General features: G+C 40.1%; 1 protein-coding gene across 1 annotated transcript in view; it reads left to right on the top strand.

Moving 5' to 3' along the window:
- NUDCD1 (NudC domain containing 1) overlaps positions 1-24,859 on the top strand; it is a 120,215-nt gene that overhangs the window by 44,232 nt on the left and 51,124 nt on the right. Inside the window, exons 4-5 of the mRNA XM_024194772.3 lie at positions 12,053-12,236; positions 24,380-24,565. Of these exons, the coding sequence (XP_024050540.1) occupies positions 12,053-12,236; positions 24,380-24,565 (370 nt within the window). The remainder of the gene's footprint in view (positions 1-12,052; positions 12,237-24,379; positions 24,566-24,859) is intronic.

The following is a 24,859-nucleotide window of genomic DNA, read 5'->3' as shown; positions in this document are numbered from 1 at the left end:
TAGGAACCTCAGTCTTGCAGTGTCCAGTTATGCCCGCTGGACGCTGTGAACTTTTGAGTTTGTCAATTTAACAAAGAAATTGGTATGTACCAGGCTTGTTATCCCAAGGGGAGTCTTTGACAGGCTTCAAACCAAATGCACTGCTTCAGGTAGAATAAACAAACAGATTTATTAACTACAAAGATAGATTTTAAATGATTATAAGTCAAAGCATAACAAGTCAGATTTAGTCAAATGAAATAAAAGCAAAACTCATTCTAAGCTAATCTTAACACTTTCAGTGCCCTTATAAACTTAGATGCTTCTCACCACAAGCTGGCTGGTTGCCCTTTAGCCAGGCTTCCCTTTCATCAGCGCTTCAGTCGTCTGTAGATGGAGGTGGAAGAGAGAGGAAGCGCGTGGCAAATAATCTCTCCCTTTTATCATGTTATTTCTTTCCTCTTGGCTTTACCCCTCCCCCACCCTTCAGAGTCAAGAGAGCATTACTTCATCGCAGTCCCCAACTGATCAAAGGAAGGGGGGTGACTCACTCTAGAGTCCAACAGATCCTTCTTTGTTGCCTAGTGAGGCTGGGCTGGGTTTGTCCCATACATGCCCTGATGACGTGTGAACTGCTCCTCTGTTCTTAGAGAGTTTTTGCCTGGGCTTGCTTTAAGCCATGAGGAACATTTTCAGCCTCATAACTATATACATGAAATTATAACCTATAACATTACCATAACAACAATGCTCAGTACATCATGAGCCTTCCGAAGACACCCGACGTGGCAAATTTTGCATTAGATACCACACAATCATATTATAAGGATGAACATGGGGGTGTAGGGTGTTCCCATGAGGTACAGAATGTCACAGCAGCCCCATCCTTCTTGACAATAGCTACCCAACCTCATCTACTGGCTAAAAGTTACTTTTGACAGAACGCTTGAGAGTTGCACACCATTGCAAGGATGCGATCCCCACCTGTTTCCAAAGTCAGCTTTGGTGGCCAACTAGTGTACTTTGCCTACAACTGGAGAGCTACAACAATGGACAAGTGGGTACTGGATATCTTCCACTTTGGCTATGCTGTCAAGTTTTTCTCCACCTCCTCCAAAACCCCATTCCTGACCTCCCTTCAAAGACCACTCTCACAAGGAAATCCTCAAACCGGAAGTGGAATCTCTTCTCAAGTGAGGAACTGTAGAGTGAGTGCCACCTCAGCAACAAGGGAAAGGCTTCTATTCCAACTATTTCATAGTTCCCAAGAAAAAGGGAGGATGGAGGCCCAGAATTTATATCATCCTCAGATTTCTTTGCTTCCCCACAGAAAAATGACTTCTGAGGGGAAGGAAAGGGAAGCCGCAAGAGTGGTCACTTGCTCCTCCCCCCAGCCTGGAGCAGCTGGCAGAGATGTAAATCAGCACTTGGGAGAGGGTAGAGGGTTTGGGCTTGTGTGAGGAGATGTCAGTCGTTGCCGGAGGGGGTGGGGCCGAGTGGGCAAGTGGACGAGAGACTCTGTCCCTCTGGCTCGCTATTGCAGCACGCTTGGCATGGGGAGGGTCCAGGCTTTGGGATGTTTGGAGGTAGGCATGAAGAAGGCTCTGTCCCCTCAGGCAGAGCATAATATAGCAGCCTGCCTGCTTAGTTGTTCCCATTGTTGTTAGTTGTTTGTTCCCATTCTTAGTGAATTCTCCCAGGAGCATAAAACACGTGTAAAAGTTTTAAGGCTCCTTTTCATTGCCAAAGTGGTGTAAAGGACCCTTATTGTAAATGATAGCGTGGCCTTATAAATGTTTATGGTGTTTTAATGATTATAACTGCTCTAAATGTATGGACTTCAAAATTTTCCTATCAAAATATGCTCCATTAACTATTTACTACTCACCTTTCTGGAGATGGTCAATAGCCAATATAAATTGTGAATTTCATTCCCCAGCCTTCAGTTGCCTATGATGTAATACTAAGCATGTTGTTGCATATATATTTGACTAATAACTAGAAATAAAGGATCAAACCTAGCTCATTACTGTTAGACAAAGGGGGTTTGGGGATTTCTTTCAATGCTCCCCACTTCTATTCTCAATCCATTGTAATGTAGTTTAAATGACCAAAATATTTGAAACTGGCGTGATTGTACTGGGTTATTTTTACAAATAAAATATGCAGAATTTTGAAGAATTTTAAAATATTGTGCTCAGAATTTTTAATTTATGGTGCAGAATTCCCTCAGGAGTAGATCATGAGTGGGAGTTAGACAATTCAGTGTTGAACAACATCTTCACTCAGTGGGGAAGACTATCTTGGGACCTGTTTGTCTCCCAGAGGAACAAGAAGTTCAGCATATATTGTTCCAGAGCAGCACTAGGTCAGGACTCTAGGGACAATGTTTGCCTGCTGTTCTGAACCAGCCATTTGAAGTACGCCTTCCTTCCCATCCTGCTACTACCCCAGGTTCTATGGAAGATTCATTTCGACAAAGCACGAGTCATTCTCATCACGCCCAATTGTCCTAGACAGTTGTTGTTTCTGGACTTCCTACCAATGTCAATCCATCAGCATTCAGTCCTTCCTGGACCTGCCAACTCAGGCAAATGGTGGGATCAGACCTTCCAGTCTGGACTCTCTTCACCTCATGGCTTAGTATTTGGATCAGTATCAGACCTAGAGCGTTCATGTTTAGAAGCTGTATAAACTACACTTAATCACAGCAGGAAAGATTCTACCAGAAAATATTATCTAGCCAAATGAGGTATTTCTCTACCTGTGCACGATAGAATCAGTTATAAGGGTCAGCAGGTATTCCTGCTATTTTAGACTACCTCCTCACTCTCATGATGTCAGGTCTTTCTATTAGCTCTCTGTGGATCCACCTAGTAGCAATCAGTGTATGCCATCTTCCAACACATTCTATTTTTACTCTCCCCGTATCTACCAGATTCACATCAATAGTGATGCCAACACTGCAGTGAGACCTCAGTCTTGTATTTTCAACACTTACAGGCTACCTTTCAAACCATTGGCCATGTACTTGATGTCCCACCTGTCTATGAAGGTCATGTTCCTGTCACAGTTATGTCTGCCAGTAGAGTAGGGAAGTAGGGGGTCCTCATGGCTGACATCATATGCTATATTTTATAAAGAGCAGGTATCCTTTTGCCTCCACCTGAAATTTATCCTGAAGGTAATTTCTGAGTTCAACATAAACCAATTGATTCACTTACTGGGATTCTTTCCAAAGTCTCCTGCTTCCAGTGAGAAGAGGAGATTTCATTCTCTCAGCATCAGAAGAGCATTGGCATTCTACCTGCAAAGAGCAAAACTGTTTAGGCTATCATGTAGACTATTTGTTGCTCTAGTTGTGTGAACATGGGGACAAGTGATATCTGTTCAGAGTCTCTCAAAGGGGATTTCTGTCTGTATCCTCCTTTGCTATCATTTGAAGCATTTTCCTCCTCTGGGCAGGTTGAGGGTCCATTCCACAATAGCACAGGTGAACTCAGTAGCATCTCTTCGAAAAATGCTGATGCTGGATGTTTGTAAGATGGAAACCCGGAGTTCCATTCGTGCTTTCACAATACATTATGCTTTGATTCAAGTCTTTCCTGCTGACACAGCCTTTGTACTGCTTACTAGTCACCCACATGTGGAATACACATAGAGATCAGCACTTGAAGAAGTAATGGAGGTTATTTACTTGTATGGTCCCTATTTGCATTCCATTACCCATTCTCCTTGCCCTCTGCTTCAGATCATGACTTGATTCCTGGGACAGGCAATCAGTCCGCACCTTCTCTTATATCCTGGGTGCAGAGCACAGGGAGAGCCAGGATTCAGGCGCAGACCAGTGCATGCTAATTACAAGATTTTCCCGTCTCAAGTGCATGGTGCGCACACGTACCCACGTGTGGAATACAAATAGGCACCATACATCTCGGAAAACCTCCAGTGCCACATAAGTTAACTTCCATTTATCTGGGTCTTGCATGACACTTTGACAGTGTGGATAAAGGATACTGTAGAGTATTCTTAGAAATGTGTTATAGTCTGGGGTCTCTCTCAAGAGGACTTGTCCTTGTTTGTTGTACTCTTTTGAAGCATGCCTCCCAATACTGTTCCATAATTAGTTGCTTCCTGAAATGTGAGATCTGATTTTGTTCACAACTTATTCCCTCTGACTCTGAATTTATATAGATAGTTAAGTTTTAATACACACAGTAAATGGGATTTGTAAACATTGTTCCAAGTAATTAATTGCATTTAGTTTAACACTACTAATAGTGTTTTTCTAACAAGTAGTTAAGCATGGAGAGGAAACTTCAGGAATGATATGTCCACCTAAACCACTTTCCTTCCTTTATTCCCCAGATGCATAATTTACTTAAGAGTTTCTCAAAAACCATACATGACTACATTTTCTGGAAAGGCAAGGTTTTGTAGCATAGAAACTGAGCTATTTTGCCTTCCATTTCATGGCAAAAGTTGTAATAGCACTTTGGCTATCTGAAATATTGATTAAGATTTCAGGCTCTTTTGAAGTACAATTGAAGCAGCTGTGTTGTATATCTAATCAGCGTGTCTTGTTGCTTTTTGTTGTCCTAAACAGTAGCCTGCTACCCTCCTCAATCCTTTGTGAAGCATGACACTTATTAAAAATGAGGTGCAAGGAATCTTTGACCCATCTCTATCTAGATGTATCTTTGCTTGGGCAACCAGGAAGATAACTACATGCGGGCATAGCAACAGTAGTTTAGTAGTGCTAGCATGTAAAGGAGTGATGGCTATATGACAAAATGTAAAAACAAATGGCACGAGATCATATAGTAGTAGGTATTATAGCCCTACTAAATCAATACACTTCTACACCTTTCAAACTGAAACAAAGGGTTAGTGTCCTTAGAAGTAAATTACCTCTATTAAACTGTATGCTAGTTTTCTTTAGCATCTTTTTTTTCCAGGTCAAACCGACTAGTAATGAGCTCAGTTTTCCTGAGAACTAGTGCGTAACACTGCTCTACAGCCAAAATGCTTCTGAAATAAATGTAGTCAAACTTTACTAATTCTGGGTTACTGAGAACGAAAATGATGCTTAAAATTATTGATTGGCTCTAGTTTTCAAGATATGCTATTGGGTCAATACGACCCTTGACTTGGGAATGGCGGAGGATAAGAGTTATAAAGGGAAGGGATCTCAATTTAAACCAGAAATGACTAAAATACATCTTTGACTGGATCTATGAATAAATCTATGACTGGGTTTGGACAGTACTTGCTTTTTAGGCAAAACAATGAATGATGCAATCTGAAGCTGGTATTGCGTCATACATGATTTGAATTGCATCATGTTATTCCTAGAAGTCATGGATGATGCTATCCTAACGAAGCTTACATCACTCTGCTGAACAAATTGCCCTATATCAGCTCTAGAAATCATACAGTGTCGTGCTCTCTTATTTGTCAGTGTTTGATTTTGCAAAGGGACACATTTCTGTTTAGCCAAAGTGAGCAGAGATGCCTCATACTTGTGTGAACAGTGCAGAGATCTTCTGCTATGTTTGTGGTGAAGTGACTTTTGCATCACAAAAGCGCAGTATAACCACTATGGTTAAGAAAGCCTATCACCTTTATTTTGGCTGCAAAATTGGAGATCAGGACAAGAGGTGGGCCCCACACATATGGTGCAACACTTGTGCAACAAATCTTCACCAGTGGTTGAACAGGAAAAGGAAATCTATGCCTTTTGCAGTGCCAATGATTTGGAGAGAGCCAACAGATCATACCAGCAATTGTTACTTCTGCATGGTGCCTCCAGTTGGGAAAGGTGTGTCGAAGAAGAAAAAGTGGACTGTGCATTCTCCAAACATTCCATCAGCTATACGTCCAGTACCCCACGGAGAAGGACTGCCGGTTCCTGATGCACCAGAATCACTCTCACTTGAGTCAGACGAGGAAGAGGATGAAACTTCTGGTCCTGAACCATCAATGTCACAGGACCCACATTTTCTCCCATCCTCCTCCTCTGAACCACACCTCATAACGCAAGGTGAACTGAATGACCTTGTCAGGGATTTGGAACTACCCAAGAGTAAGGCAGAGCTTTTGGGCTCCAGACTACAGCAGTGGAATCTCCTGGCAGGTGATGTTAGGGTTTCCATGTTCCGTGACCGTCAAAAGGATCTTGTCCCATTCTTCTTCATGGAAGGTGATCTTGTAGCCTGCAACAACATCGATGGTGTGATGGCAGCCCTCAACATCGTTCACGATCCAGATGAGTGGAGACTGTTCATTGATTCATCGAAGACGAGTCTTAAAGCTGTTTTACTGCATAATGGCAATGTTTTGCCATCAATTCCAGTTGGTCATGCAGTCCATATGAAGGAAACCTATGACAACATGAAACTGCTTTTGAGGTGCATAAACTATGACCAACATCAGTGGCAGCTTTGTGGCGATTTGAAGGTTGTTGCTCTCTTGCTTGGTCTGCAGACTGGATACACAAAGTACTGCTGTTTTCTCTGCGAATGGGATAGTCGTGCAAGAGATTCCCACTACTTCAAGAAAGATTGGCCACTCCGACAGTCATTGGAGCCTGGGAGGAAAAGTGTTCAGCATCCACCACTTGTTGAATCAAGGAAGATTTTGTTACCCACCCTTACACATCAAGCTGGGTCTGATGAAGAACTTTGTCAAGGCCATTGACAAAACACAAGCAGCTTTCAAGTACCTCCATGGAAAATTTCCAAGGTTAAGTGAAGCTAAGATAAAGGAAGGTGTCTTTGTTGGACCTCAGATTCGTGAACTTCTTCGAGATGATGCATTTGACCATGCACTGCGTGGCAAGGAAAAGACGGCATGGAAAGCCTTCCAGTTAGTGGCAATCAATTTTCTCGGAAACAACAAGGCAGACAACTACAGGTTGTTGGTGGAAAACCTCCTCAAGGCATACAAAAGCCTTGGTTGCAACATGTCACTAAAGATACATTTTTTGCACTCTCATCTAGATTTTTTTCCACCGAACTGCGGAGCAGTGAGCGATGAGCACGGCGAGCGATTTCACCAGGACATTGCAACAATGGAGAAACGCTATCCGGGCAAATGGAGCCCATCAATGCTTGCAGACTATTGCTGGACAGTGACAAGAGATGCTCCATTTAATGAATACAAGAGACAAGCCAAGAAGCGCCGAGTAGACACTGAATAGGACTAAACTATGTACAGAATAGTTTTTTGCCTTTTTGTTTCATAATAAATTTTATTTCTATAACCCTTTTGCTGATTTTTAAAGTGTTACATAAACAGGACAGGTGAAATATCATGTAAAGCAACCATAAACACATGAAAAGACCTAGGTTTACAATTTATGATTAAAACTCTATCTACACAATATACATAGACATAAAATGTAAAAACTTAAATATCTTAGAAACAGTAGCCAATCAGTTGTTTTAATTGTCATATTTGAATTCAGCACATCAAAATACATAATAAATAGCACATTTTATCTCTGAAGCAGACGACTTCTCAAATTGTAGACCAGTGTAATCACTTGAGCGATGATGATACATTCTGTAATTCAGAATTTATCTACATGCTACATTGCTTACTGTTTATATCTAGGACAGCCACCTGCTTTGTGCTTCCCAGAACATGAAGTTAAAAATATTGTCCTCAAATAAAAACATGAGGCTCTAGTGGAATAACAAAACTGCAAATTGCATCACTCTTGATCATTATTTATCTTCCAGAAGGTTTGGATTCTGTTCCCCACTTAAAGGAGACTTGTCCAGTTTGGGTTTATACACCTATTCTGGGAATAATATCCGCTGTATATTACTTTAAACTAGATATCTCTAAGCTTCAATATAAAAGAAAAATTAAAAATCTAATTTCTGAGTGTCCCTAGTCTTCTGGGTCTTTTAGCCATCCATCTTTTTGGATCAAACATATGTAAGAGAATTATTTCTATTGTCCTCAAGAGTGCATGAGAAGTCTGTAAAAGGAATATAGCCTACCCTTCCCTCCTTTCAACCTGACACTTAAGGCTAGAGGAGTGATAGCTCCTGCCTCCTCAGCTGGCTACTCTAGGCCCCTCCATATTTTCCCTAGAGGTTGTTACTTCCAGCTTCTCCCCAATCTAACCCTGCTAGTGTATTAGCAAAGTAGTGTCACTGGCAAGGAATCTGAGAAGCAGCTTGTAATTTGGAAAGGAGGAGTCTAGAGTCAGAACAAGCTCTGTGAAAGTTTGCAAGTTAAATTACCTTGCATGGATTGTTAGTGACACAAGATCATCCCTTTCTGAACTACTTCTCAGACTTCTTGCCGCTACTTTGCTAAAACACAATCATACTTGATTAGATTCTGGAAATATGCAACTGGGCTGCACTATTGCCTTTGGTTTATTTAAAAAATATTATATAGTTTTATTACAACAACTGAATTAATCATGCAAGAAAGTTCTTCAAATATGACAGTGTTTTTAAAAAAAAAAAAAAAAGTGCTTATCAAATTGGGAAACCAGAGTGCCATTCAACTATGTTGTCAACCTGGAAAGGCACACTCAAAGACACCACCAAGAGAAGTATGCTGCATTTGCTTTAGAAAAAAAATTACAAAATACAAATCATAAATGATGACAACATGCATGCAATTCTGGTGAACCCACATCAAGAAGTCTACTATAACACAAGGTATTTTGGACTCCGTGTTCACAACTAAGGCAACGACAATAACTTTTGTTGAACCTGCCTTACTGGATGCTTGCCTAGAATTAATCACTGTAAATGGAAGACCATGTAAGCTAATGGAGAAGTCAGGATTTTGCAAAATTGTTGACTGCTTACTGGAAGGCCTGGGGACAAAACTGAATGCTGAAAGTATACGAGACAAAATTGCCACTTTGGTAGCTACCATTCAGGAGGGGATCAAAAAAGAAATCGAGGGATGACTAATTTCATTGAAAGTGGATTGTGCCACACAATTTGATCCCTTTTAGGGATTAACGTTTGATATATTATTGCAGGACAATTTGTTCTTCCGACTCCAGCATTTAAAGAGATCAAAGAAAGACACACTTCTGAATATTTAAAAATCTGATTGTTAAAGTGGGTTGGTATGTATGAAATCACCCAAGCCATTCATTTTATTTATGTATATTATATTAAAAAAAAAATATGGGTGCGTGGGTGTGCGCAGTATTACAGATAATGGAGCAAACATAGTGAAACCGGTGAAGATAATGATTGAGGCCAGGAAACTGAAAAAGCAGAACAACAAATTCTGAATGAAAAGCAAACAGAGTTTACTCTTTTAGGAAGATGTTCAAGAAGAAGATCTGGACCAGATCAGAATGATTTGATTCATGTGGTTGAAGAAGCTGTATTTAATATATCTGCTGAGGCCATGGGTGTAACATTGAAGGGAGTTTACTGTTCTGCCCATACACTGCAGCTTGCAGTTGAAGACTAATTGAAGGGAATGTACAATCTGGCCTAATTCATAAAGCTCAATATGTCTGTGTTTAAAAAACAAACAAACAAAAAATCTGAGGAACCAGGCGATGATGCTCGTGCCTGTTGCCATAACTGCAGATTCTCCATATGTAGATTGGCGCTTCTGGAGTAACGCCTCAAGCACAGACTGGTGGGATCACATAATCATGTGGACCTGGGATGACCTGCAGTGGCTCCCAGAACTTTTGTATGAAGAAGTAGACATTCTGGTAATCAGCTTGCCATGACCCTTCAGCGTCCAAACATATGCATGAGGAGGCCATGTGAGCTCAGAAATGGGTCTCTTTAGCCACCAGAGAGAAGCCTCCCCAGCCTGTTACAGGTCTGTGACTAACCAGTTAGGTGTTGGCAAGTCAACAGATAGGGTGATGGTTGTGGAGGCTTGTGAGGCAATCATGACTGTGATTTACCTAAACAGGATGGGCGTTAACAATGTTCCTGAAATAATTGCTGGCTTTGAGAGAATGGGCTTCCCAGACTGACCTGGGGCTATTGAGGGGACTTATGTGCCCAGAATTTCCCCTCTGCAAGGAACACATAAGTACATAAACCACAAGTTATACTACTCCATCATTTTGCAGGCCCTGGACAACCAGAGGGGCAAGGTCATAGACACCAGCATAGGATGTACTAACAAGATGCATGATGCCAGTGTTTTCCGGAGATTGAGACTACCTTCATGGACAAGCTGGGACATAGTTCCTACCAAATGACATTGTTATAAATGGAGTAACTGTCCCCACTTTATTCTAGTGGACCCTGCTTTACCCCCTTTTGCCATAGTTTATATATCCGTAACCTGATTGCAGAAGGCCTGGCAAAAAGAAGGTTCAATTACCTGTTCAGTAGCTGTAAAATGGTGGTGGAATGTGGGATTAGTAGATTGAAATCAAGATGGCGTTGCCTTCAGAACTGTTTGGATGCCAATGTTGTCAATGTTGTTCACATTATTGTGGCCTGCTGAGCACTGCTCAATGTCTGCTAGGCCAAAGCTGAGCCATTTCACCAGGAATGGATCCAAGACACTGCTGGTCCCTGTCATTACTGGAACAGTATTCATGTGCACAACAGAACTCAGAGATGCTTTGTGTGCCCACAGAATGGGTTTGTATGGTGCCTTGGATGATGTAGAATGACATAGTATTTATAATTGTGCCACATTCATCTCACAATTTCTAGGACTGAGGTAGTTCAAGAAGATTATACTCTCTGTGTGTGTGTGTGTGTGTGTGTGTGTGCCACCATTACTTATAGACTAGGGACAATTGTTGCTTGTTAAAATTCAGTGACTGCTTATTCAATGTGAAGCACCATGGAACAGTGGGTTTTCTCCATCTTGTGGGTAGGTCCTTAAGGAGGTAGTCATCCTGTTTTCTAGTGTGATTTGGTGGTCTGTAGCAGACACCAAATAGTACCCCGTCTTGTGCTTTATTTGTTATGACATTGATCTGTCAGCATGCAAGATCATTTTCTTCCAAGTTGTCAGTGACTTGGAAATCAGTAATCTCATTTTTGACAGTTTGCCATTCTCTTTCCCCTTCTGTGCACTCCAGTCTTCCTAAGCAGGTTATAACCATTGATTTTAACATTACAGTCATGCCAGACTTCTCACCAGACTTCAGCTGTACCAACTAGGTTGAATTTTTGTTCATAAATGAGCAATTCTAATTCCTTTTGTTTTATTACACCGGTTCCTGGTATAGATGTGTAGGCAATTAAAACATTCCTATCTTCATGTCCTTTTTTGTCTTGATCAATTTTATCAACATTTTGATACTGTGCTAAATAAGTGCTTGTTTGACCTGAGACAGAATAAAAAGATATGGTCTCCAGAACCAAAGTTTCTATTACTGTAGCTCCCATCTCTGGATCAATTTAAATGACTCAAACTATTGGACTCTTTTTGTGCAACAATCCCACATTCTAATACAGTGGTTACCAGATGAATGTATCATTCAAGATTTAAACTAGATCAAACAGTTCTGATCAGCTTTCATCAAAATGCAGGAGCAGATTGGGCTGCTCCAAACTCCACTCACAGATTTTAATAAGGTGCTCCCCCATCTCCGCAGTTTTAAAATGATTAATTTCCTCCTCTTTCTCCATTAATAATAGGCATTTATCATACACAGTTTTCTATAGTTGTCTAGTAAAGGAACCCTTCAGAGTTTAATGGTAAACAACTCGCTAACCAAAGAAGGTTATTTTAAAAATCTGATTTTGTTTTCCAAAATTGATTGCTTTATTATCAAAATCATCAAATCATGTATCCACTATCTTATTGTGTTTGCATAGTACCTAGCATAATGGCCCTTTTAGCTGCTACTTTAATATACAAATTAATAATAAAAAGAATGTCAAAACTATCTGGGCAAAAGAGGCAGGACGAACAAACCAGAGGCGGAAGCCACTGAGTGATCTGTGTTGGCAGTGAAATCCTTGGGGTAGCTTCAGTCAACTTTCTCATTCCTTTTCTAGTGGATAGCAAAGTAGCTACTATGGACTCCTCTCTTCCCCCTCCAACCTCTTTCTTTTTTTTTTCTTTTCTTCTTTCTGCTTTACAGATTATGTTTAATGAAGAACTTGGGAGTCCCTTTGTTATAGCCCACAGTGTTTCCTTTGTAAAGTCAGATGTGCATTCAGTAGCTGGGCTTCTGCTTCGAGTAGAAAAAGATGAACTGGATGCAAAAGGAAGTGGCTTCCATGTGTCCTTGGAATGGGTTACAATCACAGAAGTAGACCAAGAGGGTGAGTATTTTATGTTTATATTCTTGGCAGATATTTTGAAAAGCTGAAACCTCACTATTTTAAAAAATTATTGTATATGTTTAGTCATTTCACAATTCTAGTTATTTTAATTACGTTTTTCAAAACTTTAACTCAGTTTTCTATCTTGATTTTTTTTTTTTTTTTCCAATTTGAGTTGGGAGTGGGGAATGTGAACCTATAATTGCTAAATATCTCTGAGGCCAATTAACGGCTAAACAAGACAAATGCTCATATGATGTGGGTGAGAAGAACAGGTTAGTGCAGTAGCACTTCACATGTGGAGATATAAAATGCAGACTCCCAGAGTGGTCCCAAATAAAAATGAGTTAGGTCTTCTCACCTTAGTTTTAGCAAACCATTGTTCCAATCTCCAAACCACTGAACAATTGGGTACTATTTTCAGCCTCTGGTTAAGAGGCTTGGAACTTGAATGGTAAAGGGATTTACAAATTAGGATTAGAAAATAAATATAATGGGACATAGTATAGGTATACAAATCAATGGTGTATATAGAGAGAATATTGAATGCTCTTTAATCTTTTCTATAATAAAAAGAACAAGGAGACATTTAATTAATCTGACAGTGATTTTTGTATACAGTGATTAAACTGTGGAACTCATTGAGTTTAGTAAAATCCAGCAAATTTAGCCAAGAGTTTAGTAAAATCCAACAAAGTATATAAGTATAGATATATATGGCAAGATAGCTAGATGAATGAGTTAATATAAACATCCATAGTTGCATTAAATAGAATAACTTTTATAAGGACTCTAAGACCCCATGTTTCAGAATATAAAACGACCAGTAACTGATTAGGGGTAGGGGAGAGTGCATTTTTGAAGTTTTACTAATTTAATTAATCCTGGTTTGTAACTAAAGTATAGAGCAGCTAATTTACTTTTTTCTGTCATCTTGGTTCTCTGTCCCCCTCTCTCTCCGTCTTAACAAGTTAACTCTTCTTTCTCCTCTCTTCTCTCTCTCCCCCGCCCCCTTTTCTCCCAGATCAAATTTCTAAGGGTCCATTGCAGCCTAAATAGCATCTCAGTGCCTTCTGGTCCATAATAGACTTTAGACCTCTTGGATGCAGAAGATATGAGTTAACAAGACTGGACTAGTTGATTCTGCTCAACTCTGTTACCATATATAGTATCCTAGTTCTCAGGGAATTAGACTCCATTGAACATGCTTATGAGGTCTCTAAATGTTTTAATATTGGAGCAGACTCTTTTCTAGATGACTTGTCAGTTAAGAGTGAAATAAATGGCCTGAAGATGTAATAATAATAAAAAAAAAAATCTAGGTATTGTTGAGGAGGATTCTCCATCTCCTCATTCCTTACCACTATGCTGAAGCACTCTAAAGATTAGGATGAAGGGCCCATGCAGCAATTCAGTGGTTGCAGGAGAGGAGCTTTTTGAATTTATAAAGAAGTATCTTAGATGATTCACCTCTCCAGTAAGTCTCAGCTGGGCACTGTGGGAGGATTATTCCAGCCAAGATCTACATTAAATCCTGTTTGCGTCACAGCAGTGGGAGGTGGGGATTTTAAAGGGAGTTGAGAATCTGCAATTTAGAGCATGAGATTATGGAAATGACTATTATGACCTCCCCTCCTCCTGGATGAGTATAACCTGCATTGGGGGTGTTGTCTTTTTTTTTTTTTTTTTTTTTTTGTTGCTTCTTATGCTGAAATTTCTTTTGGCTAGATAGGCCTACTTCAGAGATAGGATTTAGGGCTTATAAAGAAAGCTGGCTATTATTTTCAGCTGAATTTAGCTCTGATGTTGTATTGTTTATCTGTTTCAGTTGATTATACTTTTGGTTTTGTTTCCTCTTCCTTGTACTATCTTTATTTCTAGTTTAACTTCAATTTTTGTTTCTAATTTTTACAAAAATGCTTTGAGGTCCTCTGATAAGTTGATACAGAAGTGTAAAGATTTATTCATTCCATATGTTCTAGTTAAATGACTTTTAAATTTCTTTGTATTGGCTTCTGTTTTTATTTGTACTTTTTTGGGGGTAAAGATCTTCCTTGCCCCCTCTCTTTCCTACTTACTTTAAAGTACAGCTTTAAGGAATAAAGGGAGTAATGCATACTTGTATATATCCCCTGTATTCCCATCTGTGTGATTAACTGAGCATAACTCTGTGCTCATTCTAGTTTACATTTAGTGAGAGTATAAGAAATCATCTACTCATAAAGAGGAGTTTTTCCACTATGCTGAAAACTCCACCAGTGTTAGCAGGAAAGTGCAGTGTTACCGTACTATGTTACCTACCAGCATTGACATTTAAGATGGCACATCTGCTTTAAGGCAATCTATGTAAGCAGAAGGAGCCAATTCTATTGTACTGAGCTTTAGAAGCTTTTGTACTATATTCTTTATTAAAGGTTGAGAGTCTTCAGTTTTCTCCATGGCCATTTTAAAGAACTAATGTGTAGAGAGTCTGCATCTTGATGCAACAAGATATGTCCACACAATCCTCTCCTAATCGCCTAATGCAAGGCCCTGGACTAAGGGCATGGCTACACTTGCAGATGTAGAGCGCTTTGAGTTAAACCAGCCTTTGTAGAGCGCAGTAGGGAAAGCGCTGTAGTCTGTCCACACTGACAGCTGACAGCGCACTGGCGTGGCCACATTAGCAGCTCTTGCAATGGCCACAGAGAGCAGTGCATTGTGGTAGCTATCCCAGCATGCAAGTGGCTGGAACATGCTTTTCAAATGGGGTGTGTGTGGAGTGTGACAGGGAGTGTGTTGTGTGTATGTGGGGGGGGAGAGAGTGGGTTTTGAGGGGCTGAGAGCATGTCAGCATGCTGTCTTGTAAGTTCAGACAGCAGCAGACCTCCCTCGCGCCGCTCTCACAGCATTCCACAGTAATGGTTGCTTTGTCTCGCAGCAGATAAGCATGCCGGCTGTCAAAGGGCACATCCAAAACAATGACAAGAGTGGCCACTTGACTTAATTATGGTATTATGGGACGTTTCCGGATGCTGATCAGAGCGCAGTAATGCAACACTTCGTTCACACTGATGCTGGGGCACTCCAGCGGGGGCGCATCAAAAGTTATTCTACTCGCCGAGGTGGAGTACTAGGAGCGCTCCAGCCGTGGAGTCAGAGCGCTCTACGTGCCTTGCCAATGTGAACGGGTAGTGAGCTAGTGTGCCTGGGGCTCCTTTAGTGCGCTGTAACTCGCAAGTGTAGCCAAGCTCTAAATTGAAACGCAGATGGACTTTAATGAAGTTACAGATTCATGGTGTGTGAAATTCACACCTTCTCACGCGCAGCCAGAGTAACTGGCTTTGTGCATGGATTGGGGTGAATAATCCACCATACAGCTGTTGGGGAGATCGCCAACAGTGTCTTTCCATATGCCCCTGTTTAGTATGGGACTCCCCCTAGGGGTAGGTCTGTAGCCTATATACCCTTAACCTCAGTACCCTTAACATCAACCTGTTTGGGGCTATCATGGAGCCCAATTGTGGAGGGAACCTGAGTGTCCACGCTTCCTAAATTAGATTTTGCGTAGTGTACAGAATAAGTGGTAAAGGGAGCCTTGCTTGCTCTTCCACAAAGGGTGACTTCTGGATAGTACTTGTGCATATGATTTTATTTATTTATTTATTTTATTTTTTTATTTTTTGCATGGTGATTAGCGTCACATTACTAAATTTGTCCTGAGGTGACCAAGAGTAGCATTAGTGTTAATAATGCTGCTTCATATTTTCCCTTCATCTGTTTCCCGTCTGTCGAATCTCTTCCCTTCCCTTCTGGCACCTACTGTCCTCACACCCAATTTATTTTCTGTATCCTCCCTGTGTCTACCTCCAATTAATCCATGCACTGAGGACATGAGAAGGAGGCGCTCTAGACCTTTTGAGTTCTAGCCCCTGCCCATTAAGTTCCTTGGCGACTTCATGCTGCAGCATGTGAACAAGAGTGTGGAGAATAGCTTCATCCTGTTAATCAGTGATTTTGGAGCTCAGCGTGCTGTGCTGTGTGCGCTAGCTCTCCACTGAGTTGTTTCACTACCTTGTGGCCAGAGCTTTCACTGATAGCTTAGCAGGGGAGATCTCAGAATGCAGTTGATAATCTTGTAAGAAGTATTCATACAGCTATACAAAGAGACTGAAATTTAGGAGCATGGTTTAGAGCAGGGGTGGGCAAACTTTTTGGCCTGAGGGCCGCATCTGGGTATGGAAATTGTATGGCGGGCCATGAATGCTCATGAAATTGGGGGTTGGGATGTGGGAGGGAGTGAGGTCTCTGGCTGGAGGTGCGGAGACGTGGGTGGGGCTGGGGATGAGGGGTTTAGGATGCAGGAGGGTGGTCCAGGCTGGGACCGAGAGGTTTGGAGGGAGGGAGGGGGGTCCAGGGCTGGGGCAAGGGGGTTGGCACATGGGGGTGGGGAGGAGTGCAGGTTCCAGGAGGCGCTTACCTCAAGCATCTCTCGGAAGCAGTGGCATGTCCCCCCTCTGGCTTCTACGTGGAGGTGCAGCGCCAGTGGTCAGTGGAAGCTGCAGAGCCAGCACTTGGGGCGGGGGCAGCATGCGGAGTCCCCTAGCTGGAGCCAGAGGGGGGACATGCCACTGCTTCCGGGAGCCACGTGGAGCCACGGCACGAACGGAGCGGGGCAAGCCTCCGACCCCGCTCTCCAGCTGGAGCTCGAGGGCCAGATTAAAAGGTCTGACAGGTCGCCATAGTTTGCCCACCTTTGGTTTAGAGGGAACACTGATCTTCACCCCAGTATTCTATGCTGCTTTCATATGTGGATTTTCTTTCCATTAATAAGTTTGGTGTATGTAAAAAGAGCAAAATATTAGAGCTGAAGTCAACTATGGAAATCCAAAATGATAATCTTACTCTAACTTTATGTACACCACTAGAAATATATGGAAAAATATTTTTGCTTAGATAATACTTTATGGAATTGGAATAATTCATTTTACCAGGAAATAACATAGTTGTTATAATAAAATAATTTGTGCCTCTCTTCTTACCCTCAGTTAAAGTTTACAGAGTAGATAACCTTGAAGAAAAGGTTCTGCAAGAGGGCTGTAGATTAAAGGCAGTTGAAAATATCCAATTTTTTTGCTGAAAATGTTTCGTTTTTTTGGTTTTTTTCCAAGTTATTCATAAAAAATGCATGAAAATGTTATGGTGAAATTTGAAGAAAATTAATCAGTTTCCAAAAACCAAACCTTTTTGGTTTGGTCTTGTCAGAAAACCAGAACATTGTCAAATAAATTTTTTCTGTATTAAAATTAATTAATTTTTACAAAAAGCCATTTTCCACAATGTTGACCAGCTCTACTGTAGATGATACATGTACTATATTTCTCAAATAGGTTTTGCTTCTCTTTCAAAGAGCCATTTATATTATTTACTTTAATCTAGTAACACAAAGTATAATTGTTAATTTTCTGTGTAACAAGGTTTTTATCAATGAAAAGACAGAACAGCAAGAAGTAGCGATCAGTCCTTTCGACTTTGAAGTTAGGCAACGTACACTTCTTCAGTAACTTAGCACTTGTATAATGCCTTATGTCTTCAAAGTGCTTTACACACATTAATTTTAAGAACCCGATACAAGAAATTTTAATGTTAGTCATCACATTCTTTAAATGAAAAATGTTCAATGTCACTAGCTGGTTTATAATTGAAAGTTTACATTAAATAATTGAATGTTTACACACTTATGGCTGTAGCCTTTACTCAGTTCATTCCATCAATAGGCATTCTTCATGGGGATATGGCTCTTATTGTTTGTACTGTACACCCCTATGAATCCAGTACCTGTCAAAATGCTCAGTACCATTGTGTGCTTCTGAGCTGTGGGAATCCATGGCCCAGTTGTTGTTCCCTCTTTTTTCTATAAAATGAAAAGCCCAGCAGCAGCTTGGACTCTGAACTCCTGGGATGTTAAATGAATGTCTCATTGATTTGGTGAATATTTCTGCACGCCTTTATGAATCTGAAGTTTACAAGAATGACAGATTGCCCTGCCACCTTAATGCACAGAGAGATTACATTTATGTGAAATCTTAGGGTTTTGATAAGGGAAAGCTTGCACTGGAAAAGGAAATCTTGATAAGTTTCCTTTGGTGAATAAATTTGAGTGATAAAGTAGCTGAAATTGAGACTGATGTAGATAATTTGCAACTCACTGAAAAATGTATCTTGGGATATTTGTTTCATTGCTGTATAATGTGATGCTGTTGATTGAAGACCCTGGTTATCGGAAACCCTTCCCATCCTTGAACATTAATGATAAACAGGCAATATTTTCTAACTACAATCAATACAAAAATAACTATGAAGTTTCAAAAAGCAAACTTAAATTGTAAAGAAATAACAGTATTTCTTTTTTTTTTTAAATATTATAATTCAAAGTGATGGATGAGCCTGACTTGTAAATTAAAATAAATAAATACATCCATGTGAAGTTGAATTGAGGCAATACAAAAGCCGTAATTTTTTGATAGATGGGGGATCATGTTACTTCCTTTTTATTGCCACCTTTGAAGAAAATTCTGTATATCAGAAATATATGGATGAAAATATGAAAAATTTCAAGAGTGAAAGCTGGGAAGTCCTCCTTCAGAGATGGTTTTGGTTGAACAATGTCATGCTGACTTGAAAACTGTGTGCAGACCATCTGCAGTAGAAAACTTCATTTAGTTGTGAGGTATGCCCTTCAGGACAGACATGCTGCCCTTGTGCACACTGCTCAGATGATGCATGTTCTTTGTCAAACCCTTTTCTTTTGATCTGGATGTTCCCACCTGCTGGTCGTCCCTCTTGGCCCCTTTTTCATTCTGCCTGAATTCCACTAGTTGGGATGTTAAATTTTTAGATGTGTGATCTAATGTTCTAAGATTCTGGGAAAACTAGGAATTTGTGGTCAGTGTGCTATATCCTCAAGCTACTCCCTGGCTGACCTGTGATCCACAGGTATCTCTAGTTCCCCTGACATCCTAGGTAAGAACAATTGAGACCAATAACTGATCCCCCTTGTCCTGGTGGGAAACAGGTTGCTAGCTGCTCCTGGCAGAGGTGGATTAAGCTTTTGTTGGGTTCTGAGCCAGAGCAAAATGGGGGCCCCACCCCACCCTTTCTGCATGCAGTTTTCCCTCCCCGCCCCACCCCGCCCTTCTGCTGGGGATAGGGGTCGGGGCACAGGGGCTTCCCCCGCTCCCCAGCAGGAGCTCCGGGCAGCTGGAGCAGGTCGGGGTGCGGGAAAGCCCTTTTCCAGGGTCCCCCAATTGGCCAGGGTTCCTGGGCATGGGCCCCGTTGGCCCAGTGACTAATCCGCCACTGGTTCCTGGCTGAGTTCAGATGCACCTGTACAGAGCTTATAAATTCTGTACTGCTCTACTGGCTCTGTTAACTATACACTTCTTTGAGTGCTGTTGTTGCACTCAAAAATTGTGCATGCTTCATAGAGGTTAGGAAATACAGGTAGATGTTAGTTAACTTAGCCATATTACATACACTTTCCTTGTGCAACATTGTCACGCTTATGTTTTTCTTACATTTTTGCATTTCCTGAATGTGTATTGCACTAGCTTAGCATTTTTCCACCTTTAACATTTCATTAAGAATAATTTTGATATATTGTAATTATAAAGTTCAATGATGGGAAAAGGTGTGATTAATCATTTGAAAACTAAATTACAATCTTCAGCATGCAGCAAAATTTAATAAGAAAAAATATAATCTTTCAACCAATCTTTTTATAGTAAGCAATTAAATTCTCTAAACCTAGAACAAATATTATAGTACTGTCCTTTTTAGAAGGAAGTATAAAACTTGATCAGTGGCAAAACTTTATTTAAGGTTTTAAATCAGGAGCAACTGCTATTTAATCACATTTTTGTCAGTATACATATTTCTTTTCCCTTAAATATCATAGGAAACTTTTCTTTTTCTTATTAATTATACTGCTCATATCTGGGGTTGTCCACATTTGAAAATGTGTTCATATCACTACTTTGATAGACTGGATGAAATTAAGATATAAATCTAGATCTCACACACATTGAAGTGTCTAGACATAGTTACTGTTTGGTGTGTAAATTTTTTCTTGTTTGAAAATAATTTCTATATTTGTTACCTGTTAAAGGAAAAGGTGTGTTTCTATCCTTTCATAAGGAATGTTGATTCATAATCACTAAATCTGTATAAATCAGAGGATGTGAAGCCTAATAGAAACCAAAACAAAAAGTGAGGAAATGCCAAGTTTAGGCTGTGAACCCTCTGTGTTTTAACTAGTTTCCAGGTATCTAATGTATCTGGTATCTGAGTCAAAATATATCTCTAGTGCTTCTCTGTGTATCAGATGTGTCCCAGTAGAGAGAGAATTTGTCAGAGCTCTGACTGCCTTATGTGCAAATGAACTATGTGTGCGTGTGCGGTTTTTTTGTTTTTTGCTTTGTTTTTAACACTACCAAATATCACTCGTTTATGGTCCAATTGCTTGATAGGTTTTTTTTATATTTTGTTAGACCTCTGAAACATCTTTTGATAACCAGATGACAGCATGTTTAAGTAGTAAACCACAATACATGCTTCATAATCTATATAATAAAATTCTAGGATTGTCACTCAGAAGCCTAGAATGTACTTTGAGTCAATGTGATGTGATGGAAGCATGGTTGAGAGCTTTTTTGTTTTGTTTTGTTCAGATTATCACCAGGTTGAATCATCACTGCAAGTCTATTACTATATAATTTTTAAATTCTCAGCCATTTTGACTTTATGAATTACACCCATGTAGTGTACAGCTACAGTAAGGCATGTTCCTAGGCCACGCCAAGAGTTTTAACCATTGTGATGTCAAAGTTAACTCAATCAATCCCCACTCTTACTCTACAGCAGTGGTTCTCAAACTGTGGGTTGGGACCCCTAAGTGAATTGCGACCCCATTTTAATAGGGTTGCCAGGGCTGGCGTGAGACTTGCTGGGACCTGGGGCAAAAGCCCGAGCCCCACTGAGTGGCAGGGCTCAGGTTACAGGTCCCCTGCCTGGGGCTGAAGCCCTTGGGCTTTGGCCCACCTCTGCAGGCTTTGGCTTTGTCCCCCACTCCCCACCCTGGCCAAGTGGCAGGGCTCGGGCGGACTGAGGTTTCGGTGTCCCCCCTCCTGGGGTCATGTAGTAATTTTTGTTGTCAGAAGGAGGTCGCAATGCAATGAAGTTTGAGAACCCCTGCTCTACAGCTAACAATTTCATGGGCTGTATGAGGGAGACTACACTGATGGTAGATTATTTGCCTTAACTGCCATATTCAGCACCCACCTATCACTCACACCAATCAACACATCTCCTGGCACAATCTACTCCAGATACAAATCAACACACCCAGCATACACAATAACCCCAAACAGCACTCTGAAGCCTAGAATATCTGAGGCTTTGTCTACCCTTGGAACACTAGAGCCGCCGCGCAGCTGCACTACCTACGCCAATAGGAGAGGTTCTCTTGTCAGCGAAGGTAATCCACCTCCCCGAGAGGTACTAGTTTAGGTCAATGGAAGAATTCTTCCGTCAACCTAGGGCTGTCTACACCAGGCATTAGGTCAGCTTAGTTACATCACTCGGGGGTATGGATTTTTCACACCCCTTAGTAATATAGTTGGGTTGTCTAGCTTTTTAGTGTAGACCCAGCCTATGTCAGTGTGACGTGATAAAAACAGCTGTAAGCATGGTTGAGAACTCTTTTTGTTTAGAATATCATGAGGTTCAATCATCACTGGGATTCGTGGTCTGTTACAGTCCTGTTATTAAGTTCTCAGTCTTTTTTTTTTTTACATATGGCTTTACAGGTTAAACCTGTGTGACAGCATAGGCTTTCATCTACTAGTTTAAAGTTAACTAATTACAGTAGAACATCTTGGGAATGAAGATTGTTCATAATGTCTGAAATGTTCGTAACTCTGAACAAAACGTTATGCTTGTTCTTTCAAAAGTTTACAACTGAACATGAGACTTCATATAATTTTGAAATTTTTCTATGCAGAAGAAAAATGCTGATTTTAACCCGCTTAATTTAAATGAAACAAGCACAAAGTTTCCTTACCTTGTCAAATATTTTTAATCTTTTCCTTTTTTTTAGTAGTTTACATTTAACACAGTACTGTACTATATTTGCCCTTTCTTTTTTTTTTTGGTCTCTGCTGCTGCCTAATTGCGTACTTCTGTTTCCAAATGAGTTTGTAACTCTGGTGTTTGTAACTATGAGGAACACAGATGAATTCTGATTAATCTTTAGTGGAAGGCAAGCAAGACATTTACTTCAGTAAGAGTGCAAGAAATGATCATGTGTACAAACAAATCTCAAAAAAGCTTGGGATATCCTCTGTACCACCTATCAGTACAGAGATCGAGTCATGTGGCTTAAAACCAACTATTGCAAGTTTAGGGATAGTAACAGCATCTCTGAGAACTTGCTTTTAAACTGCAATATAGACATATCTATACTGACTCTTACTGAATTGTGCCACCTATTGTACAGTGTTATTTCCTTTAATAGTATCTTAATTTTCCTTGGACATAAGAACGGCCATAGTGGGTCAGACCAAAGGTTCATTATAATCAAGTAGTGACCACGCCTGAACTTACCTAGCTTGTGTGTCATTATGTATTCTAATACAGTTTTCATATGTATAAAGGTCTGTCTAGCCTTTATATTGAAACACTGCCTTGGCATACAAAATTTGGCAGATCTGAAATATTTGCCCATATTGGTGTATTTGCTGGTCTTAAAAACAGACCACACCACTACATTTTGAGGAATAATAATGTGTCCTTGTATAACACATCTCTACTTCCAGTGACTTCTAAGTTAGTCAGGTAATACTTACAAGTACAATAGTTTAATATGCCTACTTACAAGTACAGTAGTTTAATATGAAAGGAAATAGAAGTTAAATATGGAATATCGAAAACAAGTAGAAATAAATGATCTGTAGAGAATTTGAACAAAGTCTAAAATACTTAGCTAGCTTCTCTGACATCAGTGGTTGTTCAAAAGTGATTAGTTACTATTGAGCTGAGTGAATTTAGATGTTGAGGCAGAGGGGGAAATGCTGATACCAATATCAGCATGTTATGCTTCTGTTTGTCTCAATGTATATTGTTGGAAGCACAGCATGGGATGGATTGATAGCTGTACATTTTGTACAAATGCTGGGCAAGATAAGCATTTTGCACTAAGAAGGGCCAGTTAGCATTAACCAGGATTTGTGTGGAACCTGTAAAAGGCATTATCAGTTAAATACAGGCCATGCATATATAATTTTCTGCAAATTATTATTGAAAATGGTATTCTGCTCTGTATTTCTCATGGAAGACAACTGAATTGATGACCAAACACCATTAAAAATTAAAATTTCCTTAAATTTGACAAAAACAAGAAAGCAGAAGCCCATTTCTAAAAGCTAAAAAACAGAACTTTCCAATAGCAAGGCCGAATTCCATGTAGTAGTGGAGAAAACAAGAATTATGCTGCATTATTAAGAATGAGTAGGCAGTGGACATGCTGTGATTGCTGCTCATTATAGCAAATTAGATTCACTATTACTTGTTCTCCCTCATTCCATTGTTCATCCCCCACCTTTTGGTTCATCATATGTTAAGATTGTAAATTGCATGGAGCAGGGACTGTCTTTCTTGTGGTGGTGGTGGTGGTAGTAGTACAGTGCCTAGCACACTTGGGCTCTAATCCCTGCTTGGAACTCTAGGTGATACAGAAGTACAAATGATAAATAATTACCATACTGGAAGAAACTAATGGCCCATCTAGTCCTTTATTTATCATGTCTCCAATAGTGGCTAATGTGGGAGGCTAGAAAAATAGGTGGGAAAACCTACAGTGTACCTGATTACAGGGCTTTAATTTCAATCCTGATTAATTTCAGTCTCCTATGGCTGCTGGATATAGGTTTGTTTAGCAGATCTCTGGTATCTAGAACAGAGATGAACTGCTGTTTCAGGGCTGCAATATTATGAATTGACTGATGTGGCTATATATTATTTTTAGGTACAATCCATTTGTCACATTTATAATTGAATTTTTTCCTCCTAGAAAATATTACTTTTCTGTTTTTGTATTCCTTTTACAGATAATCAAAGATATGAAATCTTCAAGCGCAGAGTTCTCCAAGGAAAGTCAGTCCCTCATTATGCAGCTATCGAGCCAGATGGGGATGGTCTAATGATTGTCTCCTACAAACCCTTCAGATTTATGCAGGATGAGGAGAATCAGCTTGAAAAAAAGGAAGATGGGAAAATAGCAGATAAAAAGAAAGGTAATATTTGTTCTGGTCATGTTTTCCTAGACTTCTGTAACGAAACAATCCTTTATTGTAACAAAATAACGCTAGATGATTTAATGAATTTCCATATATCACTACAATATTTTTTTTCACTGTCTTAAATTTCATTGTAATTGTTTACTTCCTGGACAAAGAGATTTAGATATTTATATTATTTTATGTATGTAATTTCTCTTTGTGTTTGGTGTTTGCCTTTCTTAATCGTAGAAGATGCCTTGCAACTAGAGATGTACGAAGAGTTTTGCTCTGCAGAAGACAAACAAAGTT

This window comes from Terrapene carolina, unplaced genomic scaffold (assembly GCF_002925995.2).
Source record: "Terrapene carolina triunguis isolate 2854851 unplaced genomic scaffold, T_m_triunguis-2.0 Scaffold58, whole genome shotgun sequence".
Lineage (NCBI taxonomy): Eukaryota > Metazoa > Chordata > Testudines > Emydidae > Terrapene > Terrapene triunguis.
Note: the sequence above shows the minus strand (reverse complement) of the source record. Positions and strands in the feature narration are given on the sequence as shown.